Here is a 13,317-nt window from a genome sequence, read left to right as displayed (position 1 = left end):
CATTTTCACAATGTTGAGTCTGCCTATCCATGAGCATGGTCTGTTTTTCCATTTATGTAGATCCCTTTGGCTTTCATGCAGTAGTGTTTTGTAGTTTTCTTTGCATAGGTCTTTTACATCCCTGGTGAGATTTATTCCTAAGTATTTTATCTTTTTACGGGCTATTATAAATGGTACTGTTTTCTTGATTGCCTTTTCATTGTTCTCCTTACTGGTGTATAGGAATCCAACTGATTTTTGAATGTTTATCTTATATACTGTTACTCTGCTGAATCTTTCTATTAGTTGCAGTAGATTTCTCATGGAGTCTTTAGGGTTTTCTATGTATAGTATCATATCATCTGCAAACAAGGACAGTTTAACTTCTTCATTACCGGTTTGGATGCCCTTTATTTCTTTTTCTTGCCTTATTGCTCTAGGTAGAACTTCCAGCATAATGTTAAATAGGAGTGGTGATAAAGGGGATCCTTGTCTTGTTCCTGTTCTCAAGGGGAATGTTTTCAGCCTCTCTCCATGAAGAAGGATGTTGGCCATTGGTTTTTCATAGATGCCCTGTATTATGTTGAGAAATTTCTGTTCTATACCTATTTTATTGTGAGTTTTTATCAGGAATTGGTGTTTTTATCTAATATAAAAAGGTTGTGTTTCTTTTCTTTTTTCACTAGACACATTTTGAAATATCAGTCCATGGGGGAAAGTAATAATGTAAGGAATTCTTAGTCATGTTAATATTCACCATTTAGCTATTATGGTCAGACACTTTTCTAAATGACTTATAGCTCCAATATCATTTAATCCTCACGAACACCTCATGATGAGGTATGATACCCCCATTTTATAGAAATTGCAGCCCAACTGCCCTTAGCCTCTAAGCTTCCAAGCAAGGGTTTACACCCAGAGCTGTCTGGATTAAAATGCACACTCTTTCCCACTCTGACATGTCAAAACGTTAGGAGCTAGGCTCTACCTGCTTCCCAGGTGCTGGAAATCCTTCCTGGGGCTGCTCTGCCCAACACTTTGGAATGCAAACTCCCTTCAAGCAAACACTCCTTTAGCATAGTTTCACCAGTGGCCCGTCTGTCTAAGGCAGTCAGCGAATATTAAAATGGTCCTAATCATAAAGTAGCACTCAGTCAACCATGTAGCTTGCTTACTGAGGGGGAGGAGAATAGCTCACTTTCCCTGGAGGGCCTGAGAAAGCGCAGTTTACCGGCGAGGTCGTGAGGTGTGACCCTTCTTCCCTCATCTTTGCATTTGGTCACGCCTCTGCTGACCATCATCTTGCGTTAGCCCAGAGTCTGGGCAGAAACCTTGACCAGCGCTCCTTTTCTCCTCCACCCAAAACAGAATCGGTCCTTTCATCGACCTGGCTTCTGATTGGAGGCCGGTGGCTTTGGATAATGACCTGTAGGACCCCTCTGTTAATTATAGCCTGTTCCTATTATTCTTACTGCAACTTAAGACGTCTGCAGTGGGGTGTGAGGAAAAGTAGAAGACCGGTATTCTCACATCCCCAGGTACCAGAAACACTGAAGACGCTGACAGGTTCCAGCCACCTGAATGGTCCCAGGGCTGGCGTCTGCCCATGTGTCCCTCCCGGAGAGGATGCTTGCCAAGATGAGGCTTCTTCTCCAGTACGCCGCCTGTGTCTTTGCCTTCTTCTCTGTTGGGTTTTTGATTGTGGCCACGTGGACAGACTGTTGGATGGTGAATGCTGATGACTCTCTGGAGGTAAGAAGTCAACCGCTTCTCTTTCTGACCCCAGCCCACCCAAATCTTCTCTAAGCTCCATTGCCACTGGGTACATTTACTAGGACTAGCAATAATAGAAATAATAGCCAACATGGACCCATTCACTACACTTCCTACTTCATTCCTTCCTACTTACTGAGTCTCTATACTATTAACCCAATTAAGTCTCACAGTAAATCTATGGGGTAGTTACTGGTGTTATCCCCATTTTACAGATGAAGTTACTGAATAATCCCTTTTTTTTTTTTTAATAAATGGAAATTCATTGGAGGATAATTGCATACTCCCTGCCGTTGAGTTCTCCCTCTCTGCATATACTGAATTGTAACAGTAACACCCCTTCTATCAAAGATGAATTTGCTAATCTTAGTTACAGCGTTAAGAACAGGGTGTGGACTTTCTTAAGGAGTGATCAGAGTTTAAGACATTGAGTAATGGGACTCAAGACATATAAAATGTACCCATTAATATGTAATAGAATAATTATATTTTAAGGAATTTCCATAGTAGGACAAAAGATTCCAAGGGAGAAAAATCTATTTCCAGTGTACCCCATGGAATAAGGGGCATATCTGGATTTCAGAAATTCTCTCTTAAAAAGGAGTTGCTCTTGGGAATTGAGTACTAGGCAAGGAATGGGTTCACATTTGAGGATTTTATCTTTCTTACTCAAAAAGCTCAGAAAGAAGTACTTTTGAAGTCCAAAAGTATTTCTTCTGGCCATAGGAATCTGAGAGAAGTAGACCTGAGTAAAAATCAAATCTTCAGAATCTGCTGCTATTCTACAGTAAGGTTTAGGAAATTGTAGGTAAGAAAAAGAACAATATATTATAACTCAATAAAAGAGCATATAGCAACGCAATTTGCTCTCTTATGTACATCCTGAAGGTAACAATTTACCCACACAAATGCTATAAAATCACAGCTAGGACGTTCAGGAAAGATACTCAAGAGCTAAGTTTATATATATTTTTTTCTCCTAATTTTCTGTACCAGACTCTGAAGTTAGAGTTAGAAGTGGGAAGTAACAGTCTTTCTATTTTGCTGTGCGCTATTTTTCTCCTTATTTTTCCTTGCTGTCAACTTTCTTCTGATTTCCACATGGCATTTCAAAACCAATTGAATTATAAACACCTCTTTAGTGCTACAAAATTAGATTTCTAAAAATCTTGATAACATGGAAATACTGTAAAGGATGTCTTCCATGAATGAATCTAGTCACACGTATTATCTGGCAAGCATATAAACAACCAATTTAAAAAAAGTCCTAGGAACAGAGCTCAGAGAGAAGTGCAGATAAAAGCTTTCTGCTGCTATGAGCTTACCATTTCCTGAACTGCCAGTAGATGGTGATTAATAGCACAAATATATGGGACTGGAGAATAATTAAAATTGTGTTTTTAAAACATTAAAAAATATGCAAAATCCAATATAAAGACGTCGGTAAAATATTTTGTAAAGCATCTTGGAAATTGTTCTGCTTAAGCTGAATGAATTGCTCCGTTCATTTGATATGAAATAGAGTTTTAGAAAGGGTCAACACTTGCCAAGGAAGAGATTGGATGCTCTGATAGTTAAACTGCCTGCTTAGTTTTATTAAGTCCATCCAACCAATCTTCCGTCTGCTCTATGGAAGAGCGCTTTTGGTTCAAATGAATGAGAAGAGCAGTCCAGGTTACTCATCTCAAGTAAATTCTTGCTGACCTTAGACAAGAGTTAGCATTTCTAAGCTTCTTCCTTATTTCTCATACTTGAAATGTATTGAAATAAATATTTCCTAAGAAGCCTCCACATCAAAAGAAGAACCCTGTGAGAAGTCTCCTTTATCCTCCAGTAATCTCTAACAATAATCTCTAATAATTTTTAATATATGTAAAAGGATAGGATTCTCTCATAATAATTGTTTCTGCAATTGGCCAGAATATAAATTCATACAATTATATTAGAACCTATTGTGGGTTCTAATATTCACTGGTTCAGTTACATCGTTCTCCCCCTTTACGGCCCCATCCCCATTTATATATCACCTATGATTCATATTAACCACTCACTTTAAACAACTGTTGAACAAAAATGGACGCAACAGAAGTCTGTTAAAAAAAAAAAGTCTACCAATGGAAAAATTAAACAAGAAGTGTATGATGAATTTCTAGCTTTGTTAATGTTTTAGAATGATATAGCATGAGGTTGGAAGATGGGTTCTACTGATCATTCAACATAACAAAATATGAAATATACAACGTATAAAAGGTACGATGCTAATCTCCCTTCTTAGGAGAGGCAAAGACAAAGCAAGAATGGGCCCTGCCTTCCAAGTGTGTGTATTTAGTCAGGAAAAAAGTATATACACACAGCTATAATTAAAAAATACATTTCAATTCATATTTTGAGAAAGAAACAAAGCGCCATGGGAGCAGAGAGGACAAAATAATTATTTCTTGTCAGGGATATGTGAGCAGGCCTCTTGGAGGAAAAGGCATTTGAAAAAGGCACTCTAGAAAGGATGCAAAGGATTCTCCAAAAGCTGCATAAAAGCAGAAATGGCAGTGGGGATCTTTCAGATGAAAAGACAATACGGCAAAAGTGCCCAGTGAGGAAAAGCTCAGGGCTTATTAGAGGATTAAGCTGAGTAGCAGGATGCAAAAGGGAAAAATAACTCATACACAGGTAGTCCGACGGCGTTCCGTTCCTACGGCTCCGTCAGAAGTCAGTTCTGATGTAAGTCGAATACCCTTTTTTATTTTTAGCTTTCACTATTGTTGCCTTTTATTATCAGTATCTTTATAAATCCGACCTTTGAACATCTGTGAGTGAACATCTGGGAATGATAACATCAGCAAATCACACTCTGCAACATTGTATGTGGTACATATCACTAACAATATGATGTACACAAAATGGTTGTAAGCACGGTTTGTCATAACTGGAATATGTCTAAATCGGGCACTACCTGTATTCTCTTATTTTACTAGAATATAGCTGCCTCGACGAGTGAAGTTCTTTGTATGAAGTAAAACTGTTGAGTAAAAAGGAATGGCACATGGAACCGAAGCGTGCACATCCCTAAATCGGGCTGGAGCCCCCACCTACCATCCTGCTCCTGCCCTTTCTGATTCACTTGTGCCTCTGGAAAGACTGATATGGTGAAAAAACACTTGAGTTTGAGATTATTCAAGCCTTTGTTTCCATCCTAACCCATATAAACTGCGCTCTGTTGAGCACGTCACAGCCCTTGTCTTAGACTCAGTTTCCTCAACTATGAGTTGAGCTCAGTCATCTCTAAGGTTCTTTTTAGTCTTTATATTCTTTAACATCATGACTCCCTGACTATGTCTGAAATCCCACATGAAATCAGAGAGATGGCAATCACCGAAGGACCAAAGGTCCCTAGAACCATTCCAGAAATGTTCACTAGGAGTTTATTGTGAATCTTCATTGTTTTTGTGTAACTTCGTAACTCTCCCCACTTCCTTTGTTCTTTTTTTTTCCTGCCTTCATTCCTTCTTTCCTTCCTTTTTTCTTCTTTCTCTCCTCTTCCTTCCTCCCTCCCATTCTCCTTTTCTCCCCTTTTCAATTCTTCTTGCTCTTCCTCTTCTTTCTCCTTCTATTTCTTTTCTGCATTTTCTCCCTCCCTTTCTCTCTCCAATTGTTCTTTTTTATTTTCCTCCGTTTCACAAATATTCCTTGACACGTCTTCTGTACCTGGCACTGTGGTAAGAGCAGGGTTATGAAGGGGATGGAGACCTGGAGCTGCCTGAAGTTGCTCCCCGTGTACTAGGAGAGGCTGACAGGTGAACTGATAGTTTTATATGATGTAGTACGTGCTATGATAAGAAATAACCTTGAGGAGGCAGCTCACCCAATCTTGGATAATCAGACTACTCAGAAGAAGTGATAGCTAAACTATGACTTGAAGGACAGGTATGAGTGAGGCAGGAGAGGTGGCCAGTACTCTAAGCACAGGAAATGGCGTGTGCAGAGATTCAAGTATGAGAGCAGTCTGTCTGTGGAGTTGTTCATATTTCAGTATTGAAAGAGTTTCCAAGGTGGGGAAGAGAATATAGGAGCTGGGACCTCACAGGCTTTATGCATTGTATAAAATACAGATCTTAAACCACAGGCAAGGGTGCCTCATTAGAGGGTTGTAAGCAAAGACGTATGTGCATTTTAGAAAGATCAATCATTCTGGCTACTCATAGGAAATGGTTGGAATGAGGAGTAAAATGAGGTATAAAACCAAACCAAAAAACCAAACCTATTGCCATCGAGTTGATTCTGACTCATAGCGCCCCTATAGGACAGAGTAGAACTGCCCCACGTGGTTTCCAAGGAGCCAATGGTGGATTTGAACTGCCGACCTTTTGGTTAGCAGCCATAGCTCTTAACCACTACACCACCAGGGCTCCAAAATGAGATATAATAAAAAACCTGTTGCCGTCGAGTCAATTCCAACTCAAAGTGACCCTAGAGAACAGAGAAGAACTGCCCCATAGAGTTTCCAAGGAGCAGCTGGTGGATTCGAACTGCCAGCCTTTTGGTTAGCAGCCAACTGTTTAATCACTGCACTATCAGGGCTAGGGAGAAAAATTAGTTGGCTTTTGCCATAGACCAGGAGGGACATCATGGTGGCAAGCATGGATAGACATGTAAAGATTTGGGAAACTCTAAAGAACTCCAATTGGTGGATATGACAGTTGACAGCATGTAGGGAAAGAGGATGATGGAGGGGGAGAAGTCAAGGTTGAAATCCACGTTACTGTTTTGGGGCAATTGGTGGAGGGGTGGAGTCACCTAGAGTTTAAATGGAGGATATTTAGCCACTCTGCAGGACTCATCATACTGCAATATCCTTGGGCCATCTCACAATTTTTATTTTCTGGTTTAGCTTTTACCCAACACCTTGAGTGGGGTGGGAATACAGTGGTTTATAGTAGGGAAGTTCACAGGTTGGACTTGGTGCTAGAGGGACCTGAGATTAAATCCCCCCTTACCAGGTAGGAGCTGTGTGAATTTAGACAGACTTAAACTGCTATAAACCACATTTTCTTTTCTGAAAAGGGAGAATAATAATACATACATCATTAGTTTTTTGTGAGGATTAAATAAGCTTGTGTATCTGAGCAATTACCACAATATCAGTCAAATCCAAATCAGTCAATAAATGTTAGATGTATTACTGTCTCTTCATAGTTCATTGTTTTGTTTTTGTTTTAGAGGAGGTGATGACATTTTGCATATTCGATGAAGGGATATGAGATTAAAGTTCTATTCCTATCTTTGTTATTGATTCTTTTGAAGAAATTTTCTTTACTCCTCTCAGCTGTAGTTTTCCCATTTTTATGCTTATGACTGTTTGTTTTTAACCAGGGAAAAAAGGCAGAAATAGAGACATAATAGCAGAAGTTATATATTGAATGCTCACATTTAACAAAGAAAATAAATTATGAATTAATACCATCATTAATATGGGAACTATATTATAATACATGTAATTCTTAATTACTTGCACTGAAATATAAAAATATTTTCTTCCCAAATTTCCTAATCTCTCAATTATAAGAAAGAGGAAAATGTTCTCACAAGATGATCCCATTTTCAGTTAATCTTTTGTTAAGCATTTACTGAGAACCTGCTATCCACCAAGCACTGTTATGATTACAATTTTCTACCTCTAATGAAAGTTGCCCAAATCCTCATTTATTTTACCCCCATAATCAGGTTCTCCTCTGGGATTTCTATTTGCATTAATGATTTTACAATTCTTTCAGACATAAAATTAAATATTAAAATTATTATATCTAGGATGCATTCTGATTATTTATTTACTAGTTTTACTTCCCAATAGATGTCAAACTTTTTTAGCAGATGTCTACAGCACTTTGTACCAACTTACGCATAATAGGAATTCCTGATGCATTTGTTAACATGAATTGATGGAGTACCTATTGATTCTTGGCATACTTATTGAAAGAACGAATAAATGAATGAAATAAAATGTGAGGTGATCTTTGGAAATCTCACATTTAAGCCAAGAAGTATCTCTGTATGGGACCACCACCTTTTATTTTTTCCCTCATTTTAAAAGCAAGATTTTTTATCTTGCTGCAATTTTAATAATTTTCAGGAAATGGATTCGGTTCTTCTTTTTAATAAGATAGACATAAAGATCTAATCCCCTGGGATGTCTAAGAAGGTTGATGAAGAGTACTTTCTTGTCTGGATGATATAGTTTTTTCCACTGGGTGCTTCAAATCTGACATTGATGAATGATGTAATAATTGTTAAAATTGAAATATTTAGATAGTTCATATATGTAAGTCATGTCATAGAACAGTAAACCAAACTTAACCTGCTGCCTTCAAGTCGATGCCGACTCATAGCAACCCTATAGGACAGAATAGAATGGCCCTATAGGGTTTCCAAGGAGGGCCTGGTGGATTCGAACTGTCGACCTTTTGGTAAGCGGCCGTAGCTCTTAACCACTATGCCACCTGGGTTTCCCATATAACAGTGATGACCGCAAAAATTATATATTACATACTAAGTTTACGGTTGCTGCAGTACATCGACAGAGAACTGCCAGAAATTCAAGCTGGACTCAGCAGAGAATGTGCAACAAGGGATATCATTGCTGATATCTGATGGATCTTGGCTGAAAGCAGAGAATATAAGAAAAATGTTTACCTGTGTTTTATTGATTATGTGAAGCCATTCAACTGTGGATCATAACATATTATGGATAATATTGAGAAGAATGGGAATTCCAGAACACTTAATTATGCTCAGGAGGAACCTGTACATAGACCAAGAGGCAGTCATTCGAACAGAACAAGGGGATACTGTGTGATCTAAAATCACGAAAAGTGTGCATGACAGTTGTATCCTTTTACCATACTTATTCAATCTGTATGCTGAGCAAAAATCCGAGAAGTTGGGCTACATGAAGAAGAACGCTACATGAACATTGGAGGAAGACTCATTAAGAACCTGTGATATGTAGATGACACAGCCTTGCTTGCTGAAAGTGAAGAGGACTTGAAGCACTTAATGATGAAGATCAAAGACTCCAGCCTTGCGTATGGATTTTACCTCAACATAAAACAAAAATCTTCACAGCTGGACCAATAAGCAAACATCATAATAAAAGGAGAAAATATTGAAGTTGCCAAGGATTTCACTTTACTTGGATTCATAATCAACATCTATGAAAACAGCTGTCAAGAAATGAAAAGCCTATTGCATTGGGCAAATCTGCTGCTCAAGACCTCTTTAAAGTGTTCAAAAACAAAGATGTCACTTTGACGACTAAGGTGTACCTGACCCAAGTCGTGGTGTTTTCAATCGTCCCATATGCATGTGAAAGCTGGACAATGAATAAGGTGGACTGAAGAACCGATGCCTTTGAATTATGGTGTTGGTGAAGAATATTGAATATACCACGGACTGTCAGAAGAACAAATAAATGTCTTGGAAGAAGTACAGCCAGTGTGCTGCTTAGAAGTGAGGATGGTGAGACTTCATCTCAAGTACTTTGGATATGTTAGTGGGAGGGACCAGTTACTGGAGAAGCACATCATGCTCGGTGAAGCAGAGGGTCAGCGAAAAAAAGGAAGACCCTCAATGAGATGGACTGACACAGAAACTGTAACAATGGGCTCAAACATAGCGGTGGTTGTGAGGATGGCGCAGGATCGGGCAGTGTTTCGTTTTATGGTACATAGGGTCGCTATCAGTAGGAAACTACTTGACTTTGCCTAACAAGTTTACATTATCCCGTTTTTTGCTGTTTGTACCTTTAGCCAGTGCTCTGCAAATAACCAGCAAGAGCTCAACCAAAAATACTTTTTCAAATAAACTCACAGTTTTCTTTCATATCATATAAATTTCAAACATAAATAAAGTAGAAATGCAGGCAGCATATATTACGTTTGCTAGGTTTGGTCCCTTGTCCACATTAAGGCCTGTTTTAAGTTCTCTTAGACCTTGGACCAGTAAGAAATATTAAAAAATATATAAAAATTAAAAATTCAGAATCCTAGTTTAAAAAATCCAAATACCTTTTTTGTTAAAATTAAAAATATTTCAAGTTTTGGTAGTAAAACATGTTATCTATTATAGTATTATTAAAACTTTGTCATCTTAGTAAATACGTCTAAGAAAATACTGGATACAGTTAAGTTGCACCATCATTGTAAAAGTGTATTAGTGCAAAGTGGTAAAGTGGTATGAAAATTATATATTCTTATGTGTATGCTAGGTGGGCTTTCAAATAATAATCGATGTTAATGGCTTATCCTTTTTCTTTTGATTTATGCTTTTTTCTTTCCGTATATATTATATTTACATACACATCTCAGTGCATATACATGTATAACTTAATGCATATTGAAGAAAACCAAGTTTTTTTGATAGTGGTCACCAACAGTGAATATTTACAAGTCCACTGTGTATATATACAGTCTCCTATGTAGCTGGAGAAGAAATAAGTGCTGATTAATCAAGTATTTTTGAGTGTCTCCTGTGTGGCACAAATGGTTAAGTGCTCGACTACTATCCCAAAGATTGGTGGTTCAAACCCACAGCGAGGCACTTCGCAAGAATGGTCTGAGCATCTGCTTCCGAAAGGTCACAGCCTTGAAAATCCTATGGAGCAGTTCTACCCTGCAACACATAGGGTTTCCATGAGTCAGAATTGACTCCGTGACAACAGGTTTGGTTTTCAATTCTTAAATAATATATAAAATATGTGGAAGCAAGACAAACACACCCAAAACTACAGTAAACAAGACAGGCAAGGCAGGCAAAATTGTGTGCTGTGCTTGTAAATATTATAGGGGTGATAAGAAAAGAGAAATTTGCAAGGATGAGGATGGAGAAGCCCTAATGGGAAATTGCTACAGAATTCAGAATAAGAAATCCCAGGATTAAGGAACTAATTTAAGCCACTGTGAACCCAACTGGGAAGAGTCATTATCAATATGGTCTCCTGAAATTGTTTCCATGTTATTTATTAATTACATTTACCACACGTTAAAAGAGGAAAGATTAAATTTGGAATCTTCTGTTTTAAATGATCCCGTGAGATAAAAATTATTAGTTAACTTTTGCATTTCTTGCTCTTTAAGAAAGTTCACCATAATATTTTAAGCACTGATCTGCTCATCCATGGTGCCTTCAGGACCCAGGTAGCCAAAGTACCTGAGAGAGAGAGGCTTATTAGGAACTATGGGGAAGCTGGCAAGCACAAGCCCCATCCAAAAGGGAGAGAGCTGCCTCTCCAGTCTTGCTAATTGCTGATGTGTGAGTCTGGGGAGCCCAGGTGGCCAGACGGACCAAGTTCCATGAGAAGCCAGAAATCTAGAGTGTTCCATAGAATCTCTGCATTGTATCTGTTGGGAGCTAATTAACATTAAGATATTCATGTGGGCGTCACGTTTGTGACTTCTCTATGTAACGTTGACTGTAGTAGATTTGTTGCTTTGTTGTAGTGGATGAGTTTGACAGCAGGAAACTGGACAGATGCTGGTTATAGAGCAGTGACCTACTCTACTGTTAAACACCTTAATTAAACGGATTTCTCTCTGTTTAGAAGACAATCCACTCCGCATTTCAGGATCAGCAGGTATTCTTTGAAATAATGTATAATTACTCTAGTATTTTTTTCCCATGTGATTTATTAATATATAAGTCACAAGCTGAAAGAAGAAAGCTTGAACCTGCAGTCTTCTGTATTAAACGATCCTGTGAGATTAAACTTATTTGTTAACTTTTGGATTTCTTGCCCTTTAAGAAAGGTTAGCCAGGATATTTTAAACACTGATCGGCTTTGTAAGAACCTTGTCCTAATACTCTTTAAGAGCTTAGATTTGCTTGTCCTTTTAGAGAGTTCCTAGCAAGTCATCTTACAACAGAGGGGTAGTAAATGAAGACTCTATGTCATAGACAGGGAGGGTTTTCCTAAATATAATAAATAACATAAAGTCTTTTAACCTTGTTCTTTTATGCACAAAGGCACCTTTAAGGGTGTCTCCAGTAAGTGCTGTATTAACACAGAAGTTTAGTTCATTACAGCCACTATTCTCACGTCCCTTAACTGAGTGTGACTACCAAGCAATCTAATGGTATGCCCCTAAGCATTAATACCTAATGAAACTGGATTCCTTGTTTCCTCTAATGATTTCATTGCTTTGCTAAATACCGTCATTGCGGGTAAATGATCAATGGCCTTGAAAATGACGCCACTACTGGATTCTTTTGGCAAGATGGAAATACCCTTTTAGTGTAAAATAAGAATATTCACCTAATGCATCTCAGACAAGCTTTTGAAATAACCTCCTTCATAATGTGACTGTAGTAGGCTTGTTAGTTCGTTGTCGTGGCTGAATTTGACACCAGGAAGCTGTAGACAGTTGCTGGTTATCGAGCAGAGGCCTCAAGTTCACACCACCTAGCTCAAGTTGGAATAAACTGGATCCAGTGTGTTTCTGTGAAGTGAGAGACTGAAAGGCAATGGTCTATGAGAAGGCTTGTGTTCTGTTACGGTGTAACAGTTCAGCACAAACCGTCTCTACTGCGTTACGTTCTTAGAGCTGCCATAGCAAATTACCACAGCCGAAATGTATTCTCCCACAGACCTGGAGACCAGAAGTCTGAAATCAAAGTATCAGCGAGGCGATTCACGCTCTGAAAGCTCTAGAGGAGACTCCATTCTTTATTTCTTTCAGCTTCTAGGGGTTGTGGGCATCACTTGCCTTGTGGCCACATCATTCCATCTGCCTCTGCGGTCACATTACCTCCTCTTGTATCTGTGTCTCCTCTGTGTATCTCTTGTAAAGACACGTATTGTTTGATTTAGGGCTGATCCTGATGATCCAAGATGACCTCTGTATCCTGAGGTCTTTAACTTAATTATGTCTACAAAGAACCATTTGCCAAATCAGGTAACACTCATGGGTTCCAGGGATTAGGATGTGGACACAACTTTTGGGAGGCCACCATTCAGCCTACTATGTCTAACTTGTCCTGTTTTAGTTATGGTCACTAAATCTACACACAGCCACTACTCAGGTTATCAGGATGTTTAAGCACTTTAAGAGTATTGTCATTTATTGGGCAAATCATTTACATAGTGTGTGTGTGATTTTTAATTTTTTTTTTCTTTTAAATTTTTTATGTTTTTGTTGAACTTTAGATGAAGGTTTACAGAACAAACTAGTTTCTCATTGAAAAGTTAATACACATATTGTTTTACAGCATTGGTTAACAACCCCACGACATGTCAACACTCTCCCTTCTCAACCTTGGGTTCCCTATTACCAGCTTTCCTGTCCCCTCCTGCTTTCTAGTCCTTTCCCCCTGGGCAGGTGTGCCCCATTAGTCTTGTTTTGTTTTATAGGTCTGTCTAATCTTTGGCTGAAGGGTGAACCTCAGGAGTGACTTCATTACTGAGCTATAAGTGTGTCCGGGCACCATACTCTGGGGGTTTCTTCAGTCTCTGTCAGGCCAGTAAGTCTGGTCTTTTTTTGTGAGTTAGAATTTTGTTCTACATTTTTCTCCAGCTCTGTC

General features: G+C 38.6%; 1 protein-coding gene across 1 annotated transcript in view; it reads left to right on the top strand.

The window, feature by feature from the left end:
• Positions 1–1,400: 1,400 nt before the first annotated feature.
• CLDN16 (claudin 16) overlaps positions 1,401–13,317 on the top strand; it is a 20,651-nt gene continuing 8,734 nt past the window's right edge. Inside the window, 2 exon segments of the mRNA XM_004382230.3 lie at positions 1,401–1,595; positions 1,597–1,731. Of these exon segments, the coding sequence (XP_004382287.1) occupies positions 1,401–1,595; positions 1,597–1,731 (330 nt within the window).

The sequence above is a fragment of the Trichechus manatus genome, unplaced genomic scaffold, assembly GCF_000243295.1.
Source record: "Trichechus manatus latirostris isolate Lorelei unplaced genomic scaffold, TriManLat1.0 scaffold00092, whole genome shotgun sequence".
Taxonomy (NCBI): Eukaryota; Metazoa; Chordata; class Mammalia; order Sirenia; family Trichechidae; genus Trichechus; species Trichechus manatus.
The sequence above is the reverse complement of the archived record's forward strand: the minus strand, read 5'-3'. Positions and strand labels throughout refer to the sequence as shown.